Source organism: Topomyia yanbarensis, chromosome 3, assembly GCF_030247195.1.
Source record: "Topomyia yanbarensis strain Yona2022 chromosome 3, ASM3024719v1, whole genome shotgun sequence".
Lineage (NCBI taxonomy): Eukaryota > Metazoa > Arthropoda > Insecta > Diptera > Culicidae > Topomyia > Topomyia yanbarensis.
This window is the reverse complement of record NC_080672.1, coordinates 360582311-360608882: the sequence shown is the minus strand read 5'-3', so window position 1 is coordinate 360608882 and position 26572 is coordinate 360582311. Positions and strand designations below refer to the sequence as shown.

Genomic DNA, 26572 nt, shown 5'->3' with positions numbered 1-26572 from the left:
GAGATTATTGTGAGTGGTGCTATTTTAGACTGCACGAAGAACTACATATCGTTTGATCAGCACGGATTCATGCCAGGGAGATCAGTGACGACAAATTTGTTGAGTTTCACGTCCAAGTGTGTCGCTAGCATGGAGGAAAAAGCGCAGATGGACGTCATTTACACTGATTTGAAAGCAGCATTCGACAAAATTGATCATAGAATACTTTTATGCAAGCTGTCTCGTCTCGGCATTTCTTCACAATTGGTGTCTTGGTTAGATTCATATCTTTCCGGAAGATTTCTGCGAGTAAAATTAGATAACTGCACATCGTCACAATTTTCCAACAAGTCTGGTGTTCCACAAGGGAGTAACTTGGGACCTCTGCTGTTCGTACTATATTTCAACGACATCGCATTGCTGCTGGGAGCCGGCTGCAAACTAGTTTATGCTGACGACTTGAAGTTGTACCTTGTTGTTCGTTCTGTAGAAGACTGTTGGCGCCTACAAGGTTTACTACAACTTTTCGTAGATTGGTGTGGCAGAAATAAGCTTGTCATCAGCTTGTCAAGTGATTACATTCTATCGTATTTTATGCCCGATACAGTTCGGTTATAGGATTAACGGTACGATTCTGACAAGAGTTGAGCAGGTGTGTGATTTAGGAGTGCAATTGGACGCGAAACTGACGTTCGATTTGCAACGCTCGCAGATTATTTCAAAAGCAACACGTCAGTTGGGATTTATTTCCAAGATTGCCAAGGACTTCAACGACCCACATTGTCTGAAGGCACTGTACTGTTCACTCGTCCGCCCTATTCTCGAAAACGCATCAGTGATCTGGTGTCCGCATCAAGTAACGTGGTGCATTAGAATCGAACGTGTGCAGAAACGATTTGTGCGCATGGCTTTAAGAAATCTACCGTGGAATGATCCAGCTAATTTGCCAGCATATCCGGATAGGTGTCAACTTCTGGGAATCGATACGTTGCAACGCCGGCGAAAAATACAGCAAGCGCTGGTAATCGCAAAACTGATTAACGGTAAGATGGATGCTCCAGAGCTTCGTTCGGAAGTAAACTTTCGGATTCCAAATAGAACATTACGTAATACAACACTACTTCAGCAAAGATTTTATCGTACCTTGTTTGGATCCAACGAACCGATTACCGCATGCACTCGGACATTCACCGCAGTGGAAGAGTTTTTTGAGTTTAATGAGTTGTCCAGTCGCTTCATCAATAAGATTAGCCGCTCTACTGTGCTTTAATGTTTTTATTTGATGTGATATGATGTTTTACTTTAGTTTATCAGATGTATTGTTATTTATAACTATTTATAACTCTATCTGTCCATTTAGACTGCAAAGTCCGATGGATATAATTATATTAAATAAATAAATAAATAAATAAATAAATAAATAAATAAAATGATCAACGAGACTAAGAACATTTTAATCATTTCATCCAAAGTATTAATTTGACACAATTTAATTTATTCTATTTTTTACATATTTTTTAATATTATTCAATTTTTCATTTCAATAATACAATTCATTTTATTCTGTTTACTTTTTCTTCCTAACTATATCATGAACTTTTTTTATTGTATTCATTCTAATCTTTTTTTTTGATTTTTTCGATTTTATCCATATTATTTATTTATTTTAATCATTACGCTTATTTTTTCAAATGTTTTTTGCCTTTCTCAATAGAAAGGTATTGCAATTGCTCTGAAAAGCGACTTTTTAACGGAGGCCCGGAGGGCCGAGTGACATTTACCATTCGATTCAGTTCGTCGAGTTCGGCAAATGTCTGTGTGTGTATGTATGTGTGTATGTATGTATGTGTGTGTGTATGTGTGTGTGTATGTGACCAAAAATGTCACTCATTTTTCTCAGAGATGGCTGAACCGATTTTGACAAACTTAGTCTCAAATGAAAGGTGCAACGTTCCCATAGGCTGCTATTGAATTTCTAATGGATCCGACTTCCGGTTCCGGAATTACAGAGTGATAAGTACGAACACGCAGAAAATGTCGATTTTAATAAATTCTGCAATGAATGTATAAAGGTGAAAAAATTTCCAAAATATGACCACAACTGCTTCGATTTGTAGTATTAGGTCACTAACATCCATTCAAAGTCTATTTGGCCACATTGGCCACCATCCTCCGTTCCGGAAGCCCCGGCGGAAGTATCTAAATTCAGAATAACAGTCACATCGGTTTCTCGGAGATGGCTAGACCGATTCGACTAAACTTGGCCTCAAATGAAAGGTATTGCGTCCCCGTAAATGGCTATTTAATTTCATCCCGATCCGACTTTCGGTTCCGGAGTTACAGGTTGTGGCGTGCGATCACATAGCAAATTGTGATTCAAACCGATACTCCGATGAAAGCAAAAAAGGTAAAAATTTCGCTAAAATGTCTCTCAAACAACTTAAATTTGCTGTTCTAGGTCACCGACGGCCAACCAAACTTTCGTTGACTACATTGACCACCATAGACGGTTCCGGAAGTGCCCGGGAAAAGCGGCCATCTTTCAAAATTTACGAACTCACATCAGTTTCCCGGAAATGGTTGGGCCAATTTTCACAAACTTAGTCCCAAATGATAGCTATAATATCCCCATAGATGTCTATAAAATTTCATACGGATCGCTTATATGGTTCCGGAAATATAGACTAAACCGTCCGGTCACATATGAAATTCCCATATAAGCCGGAACTCAAATTTTTTTTCAAAGGGGGGACCTCATGAAATTTCAGAAATCGAATTCGTATTTTTGATGCCAAACATCTTTAAAATGCATGAAACGTCGAGATTTTATGTTATCTCGAAATTTTTTTTTTTATAAAAATCGACTTTTTGGGACTTTGCCGATTTCGCACCTTTTTGCCTTTCTCATATAAAGAAAGGCTATGCTATCACTGTAAAAATCGACTTTTTAACCGAGGCCCGGAGGGCCGAGTATCATACACCATTCGATTCAGTTCGTCGAGATCGGCAAATGTCTGTGTGTGTATGTATGTGTGTGTATGTGTGTGTGTATGTGTGTGTGTGTCATTTAAACTCACACAATTTTCTCAGAGATGGCTGAACCGATTTTCGCAAACTTAGTTTCATCTGAAAGGTATAACGCTCCCATAAGCTGCTATTGAATTTTTAGTTGATCCGACTTCCGGTTCCGGAGTTACGGGTTGAAGAGTGCGGTCACACAGCAAATTCCCATATAAACTGGTACCACCATAATGTTCAAATGATGTAAAACATATTAAAATTGATGTAACATTACTCTAGTTTGTGGGTCTGGATCACTAATGATCAATCAAAGCAGCTTTGACCACATTGGCCACCTATGACGGTTCATGACGCCCTCGGGGAACCCGCCAAGTTCCTAAGCTAATATCACACCCATTCCACAACGAATTCTCTACCGATTTTTACGAACTTAATTTCAAATGAAAGATACAGTAATGCCATTGACTGCTGCTGAATTTCATTCGGTTCTGACTCTTGCTTCCGGAGTTACAGGGGTGTTAGTAAGGATACACTGGAATTTCCCATATAAATCGGTACAATCGTAATACCTCAGAGGCTAAAAACTATTGAAATGGTCACCAAATTACTTCTAATCGCAGATCTAGATCACTGATTGCCAATCAAACATTCTTTGAATATATTGTCCACTATCGACGATTCCGGAATTCCGGGCATATTCCACAATTAAAGTCACATCGGTTCATCGGTGATGACTGAACCGATTTTCTCAAACCAAGTCTCAAATGGAAGGCAAAATATGCAGTTGAGTATTGCGTAGCCGCCCCTTCCCCCCCCCTCCCCACCTTGCCCTTACACCTCCCTCCTTCATCACTCCCCTCTTCTTGGATCACCCTCACGCCCAGATTTCCTTCATCCACCCCGTATACCGAAATAAGATGAAGGATTTCTGACGCATCCTCCACACCCACTCTACTAAACCCCCATTCCCTACACGTTCAAACGCATTCCACCAACCTTTGCAAATTATAATCACATGAAGATAACATTGAACTCATGCTTATTAAGCTAATTAAATATTATTCTTTTGCCTTTCTTATATAGAAAGGTTATGCAATTGCTCCAAAAACCGACTTTCTAACCGAGGCCCGGAGGGCCGAGTCTCATATAACATTCGACTCAGTTCGCCGAGATCGCAAAATATCTGTGTGTATGTATGTGTGTATGTATGTATGTGTGTATGTGTATGTGTGTGTATGTGCGGATTTGTTAACAAAATGTCCACATCGGTTACTCGGAGATGGCTGAACCGATTTTTACAAACTAAGATTCAAATGAAAGGTATAATATTCCCATAGGTTGCTATTGAATTTCATTTTCAACCGACATCTTGTTCCGAATTACGAGTTGAAGAGTATGGTTACAAAACAAAATTTGTTGATTTCTCCAAATCGGTTTCTCGGAATTTTCTGAACCGATTTTGACAAACTTAATTTTAAATGAAAGGTCCATCAGCTGCTGTTGAATTTTGTGTGGATCCGAGTTCTGGTTCCTGAATTACAGGGTGATACGTACGATCACGCAGCAAATCCCGATTCTAACGAATTCTGCGATGAATGTAAAAAGGTGATTTTTTTCCAAAATGTAAACACAACTGTTGAATTTGTAGATCTAGGTCCCCAACAGTCATTCAAAGTCTCTTTGGCCACACTGGCCGCCATCGACGGATCCGGAAGCATCCAAAGTCAGAATAACGGTTATATTGGTTTCTCGAAAATGGCTAGATTTGCTCAACTTAGTCTCAAATGAAAGGTGTTGCGTCCCCAGAAACTGATATTAAATTCCATCTCCATCCGACTTCCAGCACCGGAGTTACGGGTTGTGGAGGTCGATCACATAGAAAACTCCGATTCAAACCGGTACCGCGATGAATGCAAAAAGGTGCTCTTATATATACTTACCAAGTGTAATAAGAATGAAAGACATTTCCATAAAGTTATATTGTACGAACCAGCTATTAAAGCATAGTTTGGAGAAATGAGAAAGGCACAATTGCACCTCTAGGTGGATTAAAACAGGTTTTTCAGTTTAATATTACCGTGGCTGTTTTTTCTTTTTCAAAATTTTAGAACTCGAATAATGATTTATTTTCCTGTATATAGTAGTCATGTGATGTATAATAATAAAATGTAATATATGCATTTAAAAGTTTTTAATGAATATAAACAACGCACACATTCTCGTGATTCACGATTGAGAAAGGCACAATTGCACCGCTAGGTGGATTAAAATAGGTTTTTAATTTATTAAATTCATCAATTTCATCAATCTTTTTCGTTTTATTCTTCTCATTAATTTCATTCATTTTATTCTTTTTATTCATTTCGTTTTTTCTTGTTTCTTTTTTATAATTATTCATCCATTTCATTTATTTCAGTGATTTTATTATTTTTATTCATTTAATTCGTATTATTCTTTTCATTAGTTTATTATTCATTTATTAGCTATCATAATTTTGTTAATTTTGTTTGCTATATCAATTGTAATAATTTTATTAAATTTAAATCATTTAATTCCTATAGTTAATTTAATTAATATATTTACTTTATTTCTTTTAATTCAATTAGATAATTTAATTCTTAATGAATCAATTAATATAAATGATTTATTTCATTCAACTCATTCAAACCATTTAACTTAATTAATATTTTCATACATTTAATTTATTAAATTCATTTAGTTATCAAATTAAGGGTTACACTACTGTAGAGCATGAAAAAATAGGCCCATTTTGGGAATTTTTCTTGACGTAACAAAGGTATGAATCGAGATGTTGTTAAATGAATCCAGTCTATTCTGAACCACCAAAGGCTTCAGTAACAATATCAGTGCACTCTCTGCTGATACCCAAGCTAGCGCAAACAGTTGCTTTTTTCTTGTGTACATTGTTTGAAGAACAAAGGTAACCGTTACTATTATTCTTGTGTGGTGATCTATCAAGATGACTGAGTCTCATGAACAAAATATGATTCTTCGGGCTAACACGGTGGCCATTAGAGTGGCTCGCGGTTGTACGGGAAAACTTCAAAATGATTTAAACTAGCGGGCACAGCACTTTTTGAGTTCCTTCTGTGAACCCAAATGCCTGTGCAAAATTTGGTAGCGATTGGTTGCTTCCCGGGTTTGCGCATTGCGTTCAAAGTTTGTATGGGATTTAATATAGGGAAATTGATTATTTTGCATTTACGTTATTAAAGATCGCTATTTCACTCAATATGAAAAACCAGCTTTATAAAACTATAGTTCAAACCTTGGTTAACAACTTTGTCGAAGACCGTAACTAACTACGAGTTTTCGAAAAATAGTTGTAATTATTTTAAAACTTATGGTAAAATACAAATGCAGAAATTGATTACTTTTTCCAACACTGCCGGTGCACCACAGACATCGACATTAAAAACTTAAATAAATGAGAATATATTCATCGTGGAGACTTGGTACATTTAAATGAAATGTTCAGAATGAATTGCTGAATATCATAGACGAAGTCAGAAAATGGAAAGAAGAAGAGGGGGGGGGGGGGCATGTGTACGCCCCAGTCCCCATTTAGATTGTTTTGTATAAAACAAAGAATAATTACGTCTTTGTAAATGTCAACGCCTGAACTTTCTTAATATTTTGATAGACCCAAATATAAATCATAATCAGATTGTAATCATTGTTGTGGGAAATAACATTTACAATATATAGTATTAACACCTACAAATTTATGTGTTTTTTTGCTTGGGGCAAAAACTAACTCAGTTCTGGAAATCGCGTTGGGTTCTAACCTGAAGTATATTTCTGGTTCGCCAACATCACCTCTGTCTTGCGTGAACCTAACTCAATTTTATCAAAAAACGCTCGTTTGAAATAACTATCCTGGTTTCGTTCCCAGATTCTCAAACGAAAACGTCAATAGAAACAATTCCGAAACTTCGAGGAATCTAAGGATATGCAATTTTTTTTAAATTCTGACTGAACGGCCATGAAATGGGGTTTTAAAATATGTAAAACTTGTAAACCGCTGTACCATTTCAAATGAGATAACAGTAGAGCCCTTAAATAGTAGCACTAAAACACGTAAGATTAATTTTTAATTCGGCGGTTTAAACCTGCGTTGAAGATGTGCTCCTTATGTTATACTAAACTATCTAAACAGGGAACTGGGGAGTACACAAGCCACACCCCCTCTTGTTTTCATTTTCTGACTACGTCTATGTTATTCAGCAATTCATTCTGAACATTTCATTCAAAGGTACCAAGTCTCTGTGATGAAAATATTCTCATTTATTCATGTTTAAAGTATCTGTGTCGTGGTGTACTGACAGTGTTGGAAGAAATAATTAATTTCTGCATTTGGGTTGAACCATAAGTTTTAAAATCGTTATAACTATTTTTCGAAAACTCGTAGCTAGTTACTGTCTTCGACAAAGTTGTTAACCAATGTTTGAAATATCGTTTTATAAAGCTGGTTTTTCATATTGAGTGAAATAGCGATCTTTATTAACGTAAATGCAAAATAATTGATTTCTCAATATAAAATCCCATACAAAATTTAAACGAAATGCGCAAACTCGGGAAGCAACCGACCGCTTCCAAACTTTGCACAAGCATTTGGGACCACGAAAGGAACTCAAAAAGTGCTGTGCTGAAAAATGTCATTTTCGAGCCACTCTAGTGAACATAGTATAGAAGATAGCTGCTCTTAATTTTAATCAGTGTCCATAAGTCAAAACTCATCCATGGACAAAATACACCTTTGCATTTAATAGTTTTAGAGACTGTCTTCGAGCACTGAGTTAGTAGGAAGTTGTATGTAGAAATGATTCTATTAGAACACTAGTTTACATTATTAGTTATCTTGGAGCTATTTATGAAATTTTTGAAATGATTATTAAGTTTTTCGTAGTTGACTATTGTTTTTGTTAGCCGTTGTTGTTGATCGTTTCGTGACAAACCCGTGTTGATACTCCGAGATAATGTGGGATGCAGCTGCATACGTGACGTTGTAGACCAGCTTTTCGAGAACTTTGGAGAGACAGTTTAATAATGAGATACTTCTGTAATTTTCGACGTTGTGAATATTTCCAGCCTTATGGATGTGAACGATTACAGCTTCTTTCCAGGCGATAGGAAACATGCCTTCAGCGAGAGAGTGATTGTAAATGATGAACACTGAAAGAGACAGCTTTTTATGAATTAGGGCGAGAGATGATCGGGGCCAGGCCCTTTCGACGAATCAACAGCCGTCAGAGCCTTCAAGGCGTCAGCTCGACTTACAGTGGAACGGGGGAGATTTATGTTGTACGATGGTAATGTTCCTAAGGGACGGTATTGTCGCTTCTAAACACTCCGCGAAAGAAAGCAGCAAACAAATTTACGGCATCCGCTGGAGATTGCGCGCTTGCGTTTCCAAGGAAAATGTCACTGGGAGCACTACCACATCGTTTTCTGCTACTAACGAATTTCCAAAATGTTGCAGGGTGATCACGAAGGTTATTTTGCACATGATTCAAATACTAACGAAAGGCGGAATTCCGGGCAGTTTCGTATTGCAGTTCTATCCGTCGAAGAGTAACTTTATTTTCGTATGACTTATGGCGGAAATAACGCTTGCGTTGTTTTCGCAGGGCATTACGCAAACGGCGAGTCTCAGTGTTCCACCATGGAAATTTGAAATCCACCCTCCACTCGTTTCAGTGGAACCTTTTGGCGGAGTATATCATATACTTTGCCATAAAACAGCGTGACTGCTTCGTCAAGCTCATTACAACACATTAAGTCGGTCCAATCGACAGTGGCAATCAGTGCCGAGATTTCGTCAAAGTTGCAACGGTTAAAGATTAAAATCAAGGTCGTCAATCGAATGAAGTGAATCATCTCCAGTATTGGAACGTACATTCAGTCGCAGGACAAACGGTTTGTGATGAGGATCGACTTTGAGAATAGCAGTCGGAGGTTCAAGCAGCTCTCCGATATCCGTGTTGTTTACGAATGCAAGATCGAGGATCCTCCCGTTCACATTCGTCTGTGAGCAGATCTGGTACAGACCGCCTGCAACCATAGACTCCGTTACAGCTATTTCTTGTTCCGAATAGACCTTAATAGGTATAGGTAACATTTTAGATCATTATCGAGCGATCACTGAAGGTGTGGGAGATTGTAGTCTCCAAAGACGAGAACAGTGTCGGCATTGTCTAAAGTTGTTTGAACGGCATTAGCCTGCGCGTGATGCAAATCCAGATCACTATTTGGCCTTAGATAAACACAGCTAATATATACAGATTGATTCGGGAGGGTAATACGCACGGCGATTTGCTCTAAGCGTTCAATTCCAGACAAGCTTAGCTGTTCTGTCTTCACGCAAGCCAGGTTTCCGTTAGGACAATGACGTCGTAGTCACTAGAAGAAAGCGCTAGATGGAATTCTTTTGTTTCCGTTCTCATTCCTCTCACGTTCTGGTAGTAAACGGAAAGAAACTGCTCGGAATGTGCAGCAACTTTGGGAACAGACAATAAGGGTGTAAAACAAGCGATGTAAATAGTTGGGAGGGCGCGAAGAGCAGTGGAGGTCATTGTTGCTGGGTCGGGTGCATTTGGTTTCCAAAAAACCTTTCTGGAATCCGACTTCGCTTAGAACTCACGATAAGCAATCCCAACTGGCTATGCTGATGCCGCCATAGCCTTTTCTTTGAGATTCGTGGGCATGCCAACTTTGTAGAAGACAAAATTCAGCGTTCTAAGATCTCTGCCACGAGGGTCCAACTTGACGACAGTGATGTCCGAATTTCCGAGTTTATCCGCCGCTAGCTTGGTGACACTTTCGTCAGGAATATCGGGCGAAATTCCTGACAGATACAACCAAAACTTTTTATTTTTGCGATTCACAGCGATGGATGGTGTCAATGAACCGGCGGCATCAGTACCACGCAGGATCGGAGCCTGTATCGTCGTTGTCTCTCTTTCCTTTAGCATAATTAAAGGAAAGTTGCCGCAATCCAGGAACGTCGAGCTGCTGGTCCGAATTTCCACCTATAATTCCCCCAGTATGTCGTTGCGAATTGAATTGTCAAGCTCATCGATCACCATTTGGTTTGCAGACTCAATGGACACTAATGCGTTACGAAAACGTGCTTTGTCCATGATATTTTTGCAGGTGTTACACATCCAAAATAAGTTAGACTTGTTAACAACAGCGGCAAATAATTCGTCGTTTATCGGAAAATTTATCAGCGCAACTCTCACAAAATTCAGACATTTTACGATATGCGGCAGTGTAAGGGTTACTAGTTGAAATGCTCAGTAACAGATGGCGCCACTTACACTCTATAAGATGATAACAGGTATGTTTTTGGGTACGAAATTTACGTAGGTACAAGATCAAAGGAGCCCATGAAAGAACTAATCAAATCAAAGACGCATTACTTCTCACCTTTCTCGTTCTGGCACCCGCGGAGATCAGAAAGGCCTACGACAACATAATAAGGTAAGTTGTTTAGTTTAAGCAAATACTTAAAATTTCTGCTAAATATCCATCCTACACCACTGTGCAGTGTCGAAAAAAATTATTTGGCAGGCAATCTGTATATCTGAAAAGCACAATTTTGGCTGGAATTTATCTCAGAGCCTGCTGAAATTGTATGAGGCTAATTCGATGCATTTTCTTCTCACTCTGAACTATGTATGTCCAAGCCAGTGGCGGCGCTAAGCGGGGGCGAAGGAGGCAACCGCCCCGAGCGGCAAAATCAGGGGGCGGCATTTCCTACTAAACAAATTTCTATTTCATTTTTTTAATAATTCTTCAAGTCTCAATAATCACGATCAAAATCAAGTGTGGGTGAAACGCTTGAATTTATATTATTTTGGCGATTGACTATTAAAAAGTAGGGGATCAAGACGACGGATGCAATCGAACAAAATTATATACACATTGCTCAGTCTCAAAAAATTCAACTGAGATTAGTTTCCGAACGAACTTGAAGTAGTGGGAGTATGCAGACTAATTTGCTGGGATTAAACCAGGGAACTCTATCATATACAGAGTGTTTGGTTCATGGTTAAGAATCTCTCGAGCGGTGATAGAGAGTTGTATTTGGGGAAAAAATCGTTCTACCCAAACTATCAAAACTCAACTACAAAGCTATTGAACTTTTTTTGTAAAAAACTTGTTTGTTTTTAAATGTCTCTAACTCAAAAAGCATACTTTGTATTTTCAATCTTTTAATTCAATTGGAAAGGTATTTCCGTTCCTGTTAAAAATCAGGTGCGTTGGTCCAGCATAGTCGATAAGAGAATCGGTCTAATGAGTGCTCTTTAGAAGTTAGTTTCGTGCGGTAGTTAATCGACCGAAGGGATTTTGTTTTGAGTGAGTGGACCCGGCGATTAGCAAGGGGTAAACAAACCAGCATTTTTTGTTCACTGATTGCTAGACGGAAGGGTATCCGAGAGCTTAACAACGATAAGGCCGTTGGGAAGGGCGGAATTCCGGATGAATTTCTAAGTCTAAGAGACCTGTTAGAAGCAATTCACTCCGTTATCGGGATGATCTGCGTGGAAGAAAAAATGCCCGTGGATTGGTTGAATGGCCTCATATGTCCTTTCTTCAAGAAGTGCTACAAACTCGAACATAATATCTTCTGAGGCATAACTCAATGCCGCCTACAAGGTAGTCTCTTGTGTTCTATTGAGGACCCTGCGCCTGTTGGCTGAATGCTTTGTCGGTCGATCAACGACGGACCAAATGTTTACCCAGCGACAAATTCTGAATATATTCCGGGAATACAACATGCGGACTCACCATCTGATTGAGCATGGTTTCCCGACAAAACTGATAAAGCTGATTCATATGACGCTGGGTAATATAAAATCAAGCGATACAAAGATCTGATGTGCAAAAAGAACATGACATCGACATCATTGGCGTTGATCGCAGAGCAGTGGAGGAGGCATTGTTGCCTTTCATAAGTAAAGTTGCAAGAATCGAACTGACTATAAACTCTCACAAGCCAAAGTACATGGTAGCTGGTAGAGAACGTGGTAGCACGACGTTAGGTTCGAGGTGGAAATCGATAGGGTACGGTACGGTACAAACAAATTCATATATGTTAGAACGCTAGTGTCATATGATAACGATGTTAGCCGCGAAGGAACAATGCATGTTGCTTCTGCGAATGTGGTTTACGTAGTCAGCTAAAGCCCCACAGCCTAAGAATAGCACAGTCGCATGAACCCCTAACGGTGCCAAGTATACAACCATGGTCAGCATGGTTGGAAGGCTGATAAAACACGGCACACTACAGTGAGCTGAGCTTGTATGACAAGAAAGAACCAGCTAAAGTTATGATCAGCAGAGAACCTGGAAGAGGTCGTGGACTGCGCGGTATGCCCCGCTATCGCTGGCGGTGCATTGAGGAAGATGCGCGTGCTGTTGGCGTCCATGGAGGTTGGGAACCGGCGATTAAAGATCAAGTAACCTGGAACTCTAAAATACATTCAATTATGATTCGATTATCCGGATTGTTCGGTCACTAGGTCACTAAGATAATGATAACGATTATTAATTTGTTTACGCAAATTTGGAATTATGGTAGAAGCTTCTTGGCCGCCCTTTCATCTGGGGTCGTTTGGGAGCATATATATAGGACTCAAATTGTGACAAACAATTACTTACAAAGCTGAGGCACGAGGTAGAAGCTGGCGAACACATGGAAGTATACATAATTCGACGACCTTGTTATTAGTATACAAATACTACAAATATTACAAATACTACAAATACTATAAAAAATTGTCGACTCTTGTACCATAATGAATAATTACACTGGGTTACAAAATAAAAAAGAATGTACTTTTCAAGTGATTTAGTAAAGGTTAGGTTAGGTCATACACAATACAAAGCCACATTTGATCAAATTAATATACCCTCAAAATCTTGATGTATGGCAAAAAAACTATTTTTCGGGTCTAAAATATTAGTTTCGCAGTCATTTTTCAGTCGCATTTAAATTTTTTGAGAATTCTGTAACGAGGAAGAAATGGCCCTGTCAACGGTATGCTACGTTATATTCTTTTGTTGAAAGTGTTATGCGGTATTTTCAATCACAATTGGTTGAAAAATGACAGCGTTTCCAAATTAGAAACTTGCTCGCATGATCTTTCAAGGGGCCGTCCCCATAAAAAAAAAATCGATTTTTTTGCTCGATTGCGTATACATTTGAAACATGTGTATAAACTTTAAAGTGAAATTTTGAAGATTGTAGCCGAATTTGGAGATAAACAGGTCGTTAGATGCAGAATTAAATCTCTAAATTTTTAATAAAATTGTTGAGTAATTTTCCTAATTTTCATGAAAAAATCGCAAAATATTGGTTGTTTACGAGTTGTTGTCCTAAACCAGCAGAGTATTTTAAACAAAAGAACATAACATAGCATACCGTTGTAGAGGTCTTTTCGTCTTCTTTGGAGAACACAGAAATTGAAAATCAGTTAAAAAATTACCGCTTAGAAAATCTTTCAGCGGCGAAGGTCCCGAAAAATATGAAAACTTTTGGCTATAAATCAAGATTTTGAAGGTATACCGCATTTCTCATACATTATTTTATGTTGCATTTGATGAAATCTATAACCCAGGTCACTTGAAAAGTACAGAATCACTATGGCACCGTGTTATTTGTAGTACTCCAAAGTCATTAAAAAAGTGAACGTTGCGATACTTTAATATGAAAAGTTAATATTTAAAAAAACATACATTAGCCCATTCATGTTCCACTTTTTCCCTGGTGCATATAGGGCTCCAAAAAATTTTTTCATCAAAACTGTCGCGATCAAGGAGCATAAAAACCTGTTTTAATTAAGATAGGTTCTTCTTTCGCCGTGCTAAAAGCTGCTCAAAATTTAACATCCGATGCTCAATACGATTCCCTTACAATGAATACTATTATCAACTAGTATGGAAAAGATAGTCAAAGACGGTCTTAATTGAGTCTATCAGTTTGCAATAATAATTCGAGCCATCATAAAGATATCAAAAATTTATGTTATGCCCACTGTCCTTGGCAGCACTGTTTCTCCGGGATCTATCCAGACAAATTGCAATTACATCAGTTCTATGAATATTACTTATATGTGGTAGTGCTCAAATTAAATTTAATAGTCTCAATAATTAGTTTTGTAAGCTAGTCTTTCCTTAGCCAAAAATTGATAAACGTTATTGTTTATAAATAAAATGGGTTTGATAGGGGTTAAAAGAAAATTATGTTTCTCTGAACGTTTAGCTAGAGAATTTAAAAAAAAGGTTGATCGCCAGTATCTCACAAAAATAATATTTTAAAATGATTTGTCCAATTCCTTGATCAGTTTTTTTTTTAATATGTAATATTTTATAGAAGGTGTACCAGTAGTCATAAACCAAATGAAGAATGCCCTCTCTTTGCTCAAACAAGAAAATTTTAGGCACCAATTATTGCCATAATTAAAGGACATGAGCGCGGAGCGAACATGTGAACGGAGTCGTAGCCACACCTTTCGCGAGGAAATTTATGCGCAACACTACCGCCAGGACAAAATATTGACAATAAAATGTGAAAAAGTTCATTTTTGTGTAGACCCTTTCTAATACCTTTATCATATTCGTTTCATGTGAAAAGGTGGGACATAGTTGAACTTTTTTGAAAATTCGTTGTAAAAGGGGCGGCAAATTTAATGTTTGGCCCCGAGCGACAAAACACCTCGCGCCGCCACTGGTCCAAGCGAAGCTTACTCGTGCACGATTAAGGAGAAAGTCAAAAGGAACAAAGAGTAAGTAAAGGATGGTATACCATTCACAAGGAAAACGATAAACAATGAGAATAAGGCTAGGATCTGACTGTACAAATACTAGCGGATGACATGAAACAAAAATGTACGAATTGTACCAACGAATAACTGATCTAATATATGTAAACTGTGCTAAATGTGTGTACATAAAAGCAATACAAATTTGGTTTATATCTCAGAAATAAATGATTCTTAAAATTTCACCCTTTATATGGATATAAAGAGACGACTCGGACGGACCCTTATTAAAATATTTCGGTGCACGGGTTTTAACTTAAATAATGTATTCCGTCGGAAAACATCCACTTTTGCGGTAACGGTAATTATCAAAATAAAACGTTGGTAAAACCAACAGGAATTCTGCAAACATTGCAACAATTGTCCGAATCGCGCTACAACTCACCTGTCGCTTGACGTAGTCGATCAGCCCGTCCATGCACGGTTCCATGCAGAACGAATGCTGACATGGCAGCAGCTTCGGATTGCGGTATCTGTCCAGACACACGCAACACGTTAAAAGTTGTTCAAATTGCTCCATTTTTCACTGCAATGGAAGAGAGAGAGAAAAAAAAGAAAGGGATAAAATAAATAAGCGTATATTAATAAAAATTTCTGCAATGGGTATAAAAAGTAACACAACATTAATTGATGGTTGGAATGCTTGCTGGAATGTGAACGTGAGTGGGCGGCACCGACGTCGGCGGGGCAAGAGACGAGCTTACTGCTACGATCCATTACTTTTATTGGACGAAGAAAATGTGCGGAAAACTCTCCAATGACTGGCACAGAATGACAGCATTAGAAATGGTGGAAAATCTTGGTGCGGAGTGAGACAGATGTGCATTAAAACCGAGTTCTACTTGTCAGCCCTCAACATGAGAAGCATTTTCCGTCGCTTTTCGAGTGGTAATTGCGACACACTTTCTTTAGAAAAACTTCTGCCACGTGATTCACGTGGGAGCAAATCGGATGCTTCAGCTGAGTGATACTTTGTCGCTTCGAAGATTTGGTGGGTTTGGAAATTGAGGAAACTTATTTTGCCAGCCAGTTTCGATAATCATGTGGAAATTTTTTCATTTATTCGAAAACAGCAACATTCCTCTAGAAGGTCCATCCATCCAAATTTAGTTTAGGTCGAGCCGTCCGCACCCAATTGAATTGAGTGACACATGTCGGCACCCGTCTGACGGAACAAAGCCCCGGACGGCGAAAGGTGGAAAATATTTACGAATCCACCGGCAGCCAGCCACCACACCGAGCCGCCAGTGGGAACCGACGACGTCGTTAAATCCTTGTCACGGTGAAACATTTCCCGCTGTCTCATTCACCGTCATTCGTCGGATATTCAACACCGAACATATACAGCATTCATCACTTTTCACACATGTAGGATTTCTGAAACGATCCCGGCGGATGGTTTTAGCGCAAACAACAAAGGACTGCTGAGCGCTGCTGTTGTTTGGCCTCGGCCGATCGGTCGGCTCGGGGATGCAGACCGGGCGCACAAAATAACACAATAAGCATGGTGTGGCAGTAAAGCGAAACCGTTGTTCGCAAACAAACAGATTATGGTAAGTAGTTCGTTCGCCAGTTGTTTCTATCAACAATATTATATGTGTTGTGTTTAAATTCCCTATATTTTGTGAAGGGGTATCCATGAAATACGTCGCGCGATTAGAAGGAAGAAGGATACAGCAAACCGAGAAGATTGGGGAGAGACCTTTGCAGCGGGACGATGGTGGAGATAGTCAGTAAAAGATTACCACTGACGGGTAAACATCAGAATTAGTCATCTGAGAGGTATCAATAACGGGTGTTCAATAAAAAAATGAGTATTTTTCAGCCAAACAAAAAAAAAAATCAATGAATTCAGTTTTTTTTTATTAAAAACAATTATTCTTCAAAAATCCGTCAATATTGGAGGATTCCTGGTCAGCCGTACGACGCAACTTAGTTGCGATGGTCTCATAAGGGCGCTGGACGGCACTGACGTCCAGTTCCGGATCCTGGTGATCAATTGCTTCGTATCCTTAAACCGCCAATTAGTTTTCTACACTAGGTTACCGAAAAAATCCTCAATGGGATGGCACTGGGGCAAGTTGGTCGGGTTCCTTTCTTTTGGTACGAACGGTATCTTTTTCTGCTCAAGATACTCCAGCGTTTTTTGTGTGTAATGGGAAAACGCCTTGTACGGCCAAAAGACATACTTCCCATCCGCATGATGCTGCTTTAAGAACAGCAGAAGAATTTTCTCAAGACACTCCTCATGGTACACTTGTTGGTTGATGGCAAGACTGCTTGGCTTAAACCACGACTTTGAAATCTCTCGGTCCGATATGGCGATGTACAGCATAACTTTTTTTCAAATTTATGCTCAAACTTATTTTTTACTTCGAAAGGTGTGGCCGACTTGTCGCTGTAATAGTGGCTGTCATTTCCTGAAATGTGGGTCTTCGAGAGCGGAAAGTAACTTTCGTAGTACAGCACGAACAACGTCCCGCGGTAGTTCTTCGTCATCCACAGGCACGGCCAGGGGCGGCGAAACACTTTACGCCCGAGTGGGTAGAAAGCATAGGGTGAGGGGTCCATTAGTAAGGATTTCTTCCCTTTTCACAGGGCACACGATTACATTACATTCACATTAAATCACTTTCGTGCATACAAATGGAATTGTGGTACATCGATGTTTTCAAATGTGTGTAGTGCGAGATACATGCGTTGCACATCTAAATTTTTTGAAAAGGTTCGAAATTTCGAGTGGGTAATTACCCACTCGGTTATTTTAGAGTGGGTAGTACTACCCATACTACCTACGCTTTCCGCCGGCCCTGGGCACTGCGATTCCACGATCGCTATCCAGGGCCGGCTTTACACTTTTAGTCCGAGTGGGTAGTGAAACAAGCATAGTGATAGTGGTTTATTACTGCAAATTTGTCGCATTTTCTTAATACACACGCTTGCATTGCATTCACATAAAATCACTTTTGGTGTGTTAATGCAAATGGGATCCTGGTACATCGAGGATTTCAACGCGCGTATGTCCGAGGTATATGTGTGGCAGATTACAAGTTATTTGGTCTAAAGTTTCGAGTGGGTAATTACCCACTCGGTTATTTTCGAGTGGGTGGTATACCTATACTACCCACATTATTCGCCGACCCTGTCGCTATCTGGTCGTCCGTGTACTTGGGGGACCAAGTCTTCTTCTGAAAGATGTTGCCCTCCATCTTGAGGGTTCGGTGAATCAAGGTATGGCAGCAGTGATATTTTCGGCCGGCGTCATGCAAACTCATTCCGTCCTTGTTGTCGAACAGCTTTTTCAACGCTTCCTTCTTCTTCTTCTTTGCCATTATCATCGCCGGACGGCCGCTACCGGCTTTTCGCTCCACGCTCAGGGATGCCAGGATCCGGTAAACTGTACTCACGGGCACGTTTTCGTCTCGAAAGTGGTCTACCGTAAACTTTTTTCGATGACCATGCGTTTCGCAAAACCGTACGACACACTCGCGGAGTGCTTACTGTTTCGATGCCATCTTCGATTGAACTGACAGCACTCGAGCGAAAAGGAACTTGCCACTCATTTCTAAGGAGTCCAGAGAGCAATTCTCTTGAATAGGAAACAAATACGTTCCTCACTTTAATTACAGAAAGATATTGAAATCATTCTCATTTTTTATTGTACACCCGTTATCCGCACTATTCAATGTACAGTGACAGTTCTCCTACTATCGCTGTATTGCAGCATAGGGTTAATCGAAAGCGGTGAAGTTACTTAGCCATGTTCAAATCCAACAGAATTGGAATTTGTTTCATGGATTTTCATTACCACTATTCAATTTATTCATTTTTGATTTATTTCTCTGTTACACTGCCTTAGTAAAACAGTAAAAAAGTAAATTGACAACGTAGCGTGAAAAATACTCATTATTATCAAACCTTAACGGTAGAATAGCTGAGCCGTGGATCTTTGATATGTTTACAATGTGTTAAATATGTAAAAAAAGATGATTAACCGTTGGATCTCTTTCGCGGCGGGAAAATGTTCGTCTACTCGCCTACTGCGTCATACATGTCATTCAATTCTCTCGCGTCTTTTATGTTACGGTCATCGTCGCAAAAGTTGTTTTAGTACCCGCCTTTTGGTGTTCATCCCTGCTACTTATACTAACGGGTGACCAGCTTAAACCCGTCGTCATTGTTATTAACTATCTCGCCGATGTTGTTTTCAGTTGGTTTTGGAGTGCTGGATACACTGAAACCTCCATTTACGAACCAAACCGGGGGTTCGTAAATTTAATTAGTTCTTAAAAAAAGTGTTCGTTATTTGGAATTTAGTTCGTAATTTGTTGAGCAATATTCTCAATAACCATAATAATATGGGTATTTTTGGAACGGGCTTGACAAGTAGATGATGGACAATTGGACCCTTTTCGAAATCCAAGATGGCGACTTCCGGTTGAGCAATATTCTTGATTACCTGTAACAATATGGCTATTTTGGAATGGGCTTGACAAGTAGATGGTGAAAATGGACAATTGGAACCTTTTCGAAATTAAAGATGGCGACTTTTTTTATTTCGATTATAGAGGTTTTAACCTTAAGGTCATTCGTCTCTTCGGACTAGAAAAATCTCTTATGAAAAATTTCTAACCCTATGTGCGGGGTCCGGACTCGAACCCAGGTGCGCTGCGTACAAGGCAATCGATTTACCAACTACGCTACGCCCACCCCCATATGGCGACTTCCGGTTGAGCAATATTCTCGATAACCAACAATATGGGTTCTATTTCCGTTATGCACTCGTCAACCCCATCCCGAAAATACCCAACTTATATTAGTAACAATTAACCAAGAATACATAAGTATATAACTTCATGCTGTACTGTACGAACTCAAACTTTTCAAAAAGAGTTCGTTATTTTGAATTTAGTTCGTAAAAAAGTTACGTAAATCGAATATTACGTAAAAAAAGAGTTCGTAAATGGAGGTTTCAGTGTACATCTTTTGTGGGGCTAATTATGGATTGAACAGGTCCCAAAAATTTGGCCACAGTTTGTGGTTCAGATATTCGTATTGAAAACTCTGTCTTGGACTAGTTTTCCGTTGATGACTTGGTAATCGGTTTAGATGCATTCTCTTCTGAATCATCCGCGCAAGATTGCCACTGGTGCGCTGTCTGATTACAATACTTGTAAGTATGCTTCTATTGGGTAAATAGCGTAGTTTGTTTAATAGCAGTTGCGCGAGTTTTAAGTTTTTTAGTATAATGGGAGAGAATGGGTCTTTCGACCTGCATCATTACCACAAGCACACCGTTAGGAATACCCGGGAGGAAGTTTCTTCAAGTATCAAGTGTATAGGATTCTGCTTCTTCATATTGCGACATACATTTTGCAATTATCTCAGGAGGGGTACGTGGTGATAAGTCATGTAGCCTTACCTCTATATAGTCATATTATACATACACGGGAAACCTTATTCCAACTTTATCACTTTGTGTCAACCACATGTTTTGAGTTGTTTCGCAAAACGAATCATTCGGTTTGCGCTAGCTTGTTCAATGATATGAATACTGCATTGCGAAGATGATGATATTGAAGGTACGCGACGTCCGTAAGCCTAAGCTGCATTTTCATTTCATGAGAACTCGGTCGTATTGAACCAACTTTAAAGTTAACGACCGTGGCCTAGAGCCTTTCCATCGACTTTACTCATGATGGCAAGAGGAAATACAAGGTTTCCTTTGTTCTCGAGAAAGTACATGGTAGATCGGAAGGCTGCTAGTTGTCGTTCACTTGGCTCGATTGTAGGTCTGACTCCGGCAGTGATAGACAGTAGATTGCATTAAGGAGAGGGTAAGGGTTTCAGCGTAAAAAACATTTTTTTCGGATTTTTTAGCACTGCGTGAAGCGAATTGATCAAAACTTTTGGACATTATAGTGTATAATTTTAATAACCTGCTTGCAGTATATCAAATAGAGTAGGCAGTCGCCGCAGATCTGATCGGCTTTGACTCGAACATCATCTCTTTGGTTTGCAGCAAGCAGGTTCTCGCATTTCGCATCTTACTGTCAGTACCGGCCTCTGCATAGCTTCTTGCTGCCACTCTGTAGACATCATAAGTTTGTGAAAATCAAGCAAATCATCCCGGAGAAAAAGAAGGGTATCTAATTCAGAGACTTTGTCACTTCCTCGAAGCTTTCGGTTCCATCGTAGATGGCCAAAATCGTCAAAAAGAGTTCAATCGGGCGTCAGTGAGTTAGAAACTCTAATCTCAGCAATTTATAAAATATTTACAAGATTATACTGTATGTATTATACTGAATTCGATTAATGGTCGTATTCTTCAACCCGTAACTCCGGAACCAGAGCTCTGATACAAAAAAATCTATAGCAGCCTATGGCGATGTTGCACCTCACATTTGAATATAATATTGCTAAAATCGGCTCAGTCATCACAGGGAACAATGAGTGAAATTATTTTACAAATGACATATGCATACACACCTACAAACATTTTGCGATTCCGACGATCTGAGTCGAAAATATCATTCGACTCCATTCAAAGTTAAAAAGGTCTAAATTGCGAGCGATTTCATAACCTCTCTTTACATAAGAAAGTTAAAACATAGCAACGGTAGATATTTATCTGAAATTATTATAACGTTAAATAAAACACATTTTTGTGCATTACATTTCAATTTAAAAAGGAAACTATGAAAACACCCACTGTACAGTGGACTCCGACTGGTTTATTTGTTAACTTGAAACTTTTGAACTGTTCTCACCTTCGCAATGGTGTCAGAAGATATGTTGCTGGAACTTTCACGTTCATTTTGAAAAATCTAATGTGTTGATGGAAAAACAGTAATATTTTTTAAAAAATGGCGTCAGTTCATTTATTACATCTTTTTGTTGAAATGAAAATTAAAATATCTCGAATACGACCTTATTTCGTAGAAAAAAATATTTAAAATAAATATTTTATGGTACCAATCAGCGATAAAAATAATCGAAGCGCTTTTTTGATGACTGAAAAGAACCTGATGTGACTCGTGGTGAATAGAAAAAACCTGTTTTAATCCACCTAGCGATGCAATTGTGCCTTTCTCATTTCTCTAAACTATGGCACGGAGGCTTTTTATGTTCAACATAATTGTGGAAATGTCCATTACATTCTTAGTACACTTTGCACTTATACACAATGGCATGCCAGCCACGAACTTGATGAGCTACGTGTCGACGGTGAAACACTTGAAACAAAAAATATCATACTCCATTAGCCTAATCAGCATTAGATCAATGTTATCTGCTTGCTAACTCATTTTGTCATGCGGAGGTGGGTGTGTAAGGAGAGCGAAAGTCCCATGAACGAACGACTCCCCAGCTTTAATTGGTATGCTTTGTGATATAGTGGTGGTTTAAAGATGATGGGGTTGAAAATGAGGGGTATGAGGGCTGGATGGGGTGGTGGTCTGAGGGGTGATTTAAGGAGATTTTTAAAGGAGGGGAGTGAATAGTATAGGGGGGGTGTAACCCCTCTCCGTAAACCATCAACTACGCCCCTGTTAAAATCCAGAAACCTTATGCGAGTCGAAAAAAAAAATTTGGTTGACATTTTTCAGAGTGATTGCATAACCTTTCTATATGAGAAAGGCAAAACTGTTTCAAAATCCAAAAACGTGAATCGTCGTCAATTTTTTTTCGAGTTTGCATCAAATCTCGACGTTTCATGCACCTTGAACACATTTAGCATCAAAAATAAAAATTCTATTTTTAATTTTTCCCATAGTTTATATTAGAAATTTCTGTGTGGCCGCACTCTGAAACCCATAATTCCGGAACCAGACTTCCGATCGATCCAAAATTCAATAGCAGCCGATGGGAAGGTTGCTCCTTTTATTTGAGACTAAGTTTGGGCAAATCGGTCCAGCCATCTCTGAGAAAAATGAGTGACATTATTTGACACATACATACATACATACACACACACACATACATACACACATACACACACACATACAGACTTTTTCCGATCTCGACGAACTGAGTCGAATGGGATATGACACTCGGCCCTCCGGGCCGGGATTAGGTTAACGTTTTTCAGAGTGATTGCATAACCTTTCTATATAAGAAAGGCAAAAAAGATCATTCAAAAAGTAATATTCATTTCACTAATTATCTAGACAAATGTTTTCAAATGCTGGTAAAGCATATAAAATAACAATTATCATAGATAACATTATGCCAGCGCGTACTTTGATGCGTTTGATTCGTTGCTGCACGCTCGAATTATTACACTAAGTAATAATCGAAGACGAATGAAAATCTGTATGGATGAATGGGCGGTTTGTTCGTTTGACGTTTTCAGCTGCGTCACTGAATATTGAAAATGAATGCGGCTGAATATTATCAATTTTCATTCAATGAATTTGAATATTTGTACCTCTAGTACCAATCATTCTGACTCTTCGAAACAATTGATAGATAGGGTAGAGTGAGGTCAAGTAGGTCAGTTTTCTTTGACGAGTTCGTCCGATGCTATTTTAGCATTGATTTTGACGAACAAGCACTCGTTGGAAGGTTATATATCTGGCAACGTTTTGGTAATAATGGTTTTATGTCTGGCTAAAATAAGGCAAAGGTACTTTTTTTCGATGTTTTAAAATCTATGGGTACGATAGGTCACTATATTCGAGGCTAAATTAAACAATGTACACGCCTAGAAAATTACTGGTTCAACTTTTATTTGCAGAATATTTAAAAATTAAACTGACGTCATTGCGGTAAGAAAATATGGTGTGAAAATCCATGAAACCGCGAAAGGAAATGTTGAAAAAACATGTTGTTTCGGCAGAGCGCTAGGCTTTGCACTTGCGAATGACCTCTTTGGTGTTCTCGTCGTCACCAGAGTGTGGAATTGAAGTTGTTTATTCCGTACCCCCAATCGCATGTTTCATGTTGATGACCGTATTTTTTTTTCAGTTTGATTAAATATACTGTACTGACAATGCGTTTTCGCGGGACAACGCGAGAAAAATAATAAAAAAAATGAACGACGCCGTAGCTAATACAGCTGATCCACGGTAACAGCCGAACTGACAGTCGACCTCTGCAATAACAATGCTCTATATCTAGTCTACCCCCATACCTGTTTGACCCCATTCTACTCTTTACTACTGAAAAATCCAAAAATCTGCAAAAAAGGCAAAGCAAATACTATTTTCATAAACTTGCGTAAGACTTTTCTTAGCACAGATATCGTATCCACACTTATAAGCGTCATACAAATTTCATCACGTGATATACTGTGTATTCACTAATTTAACCTACTGAAATTTAGATTTCTATTAAGAACTATTTATTGAAAAACTATCTTTAAAATTGAATATTAAAATGCTAAAAAATAAATGTTTAAGACTCGATAGAACATTTCAAAGATATACTTAAATGAAAGACTTGAGTTCTCAATTCTGATCTTCTGAGTTCTGAGTTTTGAATTAGTTAGTCCACCAGCGATTCCGTAAAGCGGGGTATCTTTGGTCACCGGGGTAAGTTTTAACAAATGAGACTTTTTTCAGAAACGTGCTATAAGATAATTTTCTCTACCAAAATCATAGAAACAAAATACAAACCATATTCTTAACATGTTCAGCATATATCAGCAAAGATTATTTCGTCATTTAATATAGCTTTAATGAACACAAAATCAAATTGAAAGTTAAACAAATTTCAAGCATCATTTCAATCTTTTCAAACAATCCCTTATGAAATCAATCAGCTTCAACTGAACTGATCATTTTTTTAGAAACCGTAAATATTTTTGTCCAATAATTAATTAAAAATGAATCCGAGATTTCTTGTGTTAACTATTTAATTTCTACAATTTTCCTGAAAAAGTTCGATAAAAGTCAGCTGTATCTCTCTCGGCAATTTTGTTTTCTTTCGAGACATCATAATATTGGGACATGGAATTGCCTGCTGATATGAAATTTACACAGCGTTATCTCTCATTTCGATACACATCTTTTGCTGATCAAAGTTACCCCGAAAACAACGAATGAAAATTTAAAAACAAAATAATATTTTTTGTAGTAAAACGAATTATTATACCCAACAATTTGAAAAGTTCAAATATATGGGTGCCAGAACTTGTTTTAAAAATGCAAACAGTTACATCTACTTGAATTGAAGATAGTTATTCGAAAAACTTTTGAAAAAGTGATCAATACTATTTTTTTGTAAAAATATTTTCTACCAGACACCGTGCAGCACATCCGTTGTAGTTATCTTAAAAATCGATTGGCATGAAATGTAAATAACGCTAAAACCAATCAATACAACATCAAAGATATTCAAAAACATAAAAGGTACCACAGATCCCGTTCTGCAGTCTGGTATCAAATTCAGCCTATGGTTCTACATTGGGATGACATGAAACCAGTTTTAATCGAAACTGCAACGGCTTCAGACCCAGCACAAATCAAAGGCTAGTTGACGAAGGTGTATCAAGTTTTGGACGACGATAGAAAAAATGGAACTAAATTAAAAAGTAGTATCTCCGAGGTCCCTATACTATGGCGCCGAATGATTCTCAATTTGCGTTGCGTTAATTCAAAAGTTCGATTTTAGTCGCTGTTTTTTTTCAATTCATATGTTTGATTCCGAACCACGCGAGCTTCACGGACGGGTCTATCGCTTATTTATTTCAAAGAAAATTAAAAACTCACTTCAGGATGTATGCATCTCTTACGTAGTGGTACATTGCAGCGTTCTGTTTCTTATCATTTTAAGAGATTTATTGTGGTTTTGTCTTGTTCTACCCTTAACCATGGTTCACATTCGTGAATTAAGTGGATTACGCCATTTGAAAATTTTATTAAAAAATTGTAATTTTAAATTCACTGTTTTTGAATCACCACTACATACATTCGACAAAAGCAAACCAGCTTAGATGAGACTACCAGAAGCATGAATGAAATCAATTGGCTCTTGGATAGTCTGTCTACTGTAAATGGCTCCTGAATTATGGCCTTGGTCGCTTGTTGATTATCCGAAGAGTGCTGCGTCTGCTCTCAACGATATCGCTATCAATATAGTAACAACAAAAGAAGATGATACTTCGAATTGTTCATTGAAACACCATACGAAGGACATAGAAAGACAACCACAGAATTCAAGGCTACCGAACCGAGCCCAACTCAATCGGGAAGCATCCCGAGCCCGAAATCGAATTTGTGGCATTCTTCAACCTTTGCTATCGGTGCGGTGTCCGTAAACCAGAACGACATGCTATCATCCATCCCAACCGTGCATGACACAAACATCTCAATCGAAAATACCCATGAAAACGTCGGTGCTCCTGGGCACAGCACCACATGCGCTTACCCTTTGATGATGAGTGCCGTCTTGATGACACGCCATTGTCGGATTTCCCCGGAAAACCTTTGCCAAAATTTGTTAAAGGTAGCGAGAGCGTTACATTTCTACGTTGCGGTATTCGTCATTTCGTGCTGCGGTTGCTGTTTACGGTGTCCCAGAATGCGATGAAAAAAATTGAGCTCATTCAAAGCGAACCCAACCCAACCGAAGGGACAAGGCAACATGAATACTAACGCAATTTACCTACTGTCGTCGCGGCGGATACTGAAAATTCATTCTATGAGTCAACAGCCACCACTTTGAGACCAAATCGAATCAAATCCGATATCACAGGCGAAAATAGCAGCGCCCACACG

At 38.7% G+C, this 26572-nt stretch overlaps 1 protein-coding gene across 6 annotated transcripts in view; it reads right to left on the bottom strand.

Annotated features, from left to right (window-relative positions):
- LOC131693705 (RING finger protein nhl-1) overlaps window positions 1–26572 on the bottom strand; it is a 259363-nt gene that overhangs the window by 91707 nt on the left and 141084 nt on the right. For all 6 annotated transcript variants that reach the window (XM_058981776.1, XM_058981779.1, XM_058981777.1 and 3 more), the window contains one exon: window positions 15238–15378. In XM_058981776.1, coding sequence (XP_058837759.1) covers window positions 15238–15372 — 135 coding nt within the window. In that variant the 5' untranslated portion in view covers window positions 15373–15378. The remainder of the gene's footprint in view (window positions 1–15237; window positions 15379–26572) is intronic.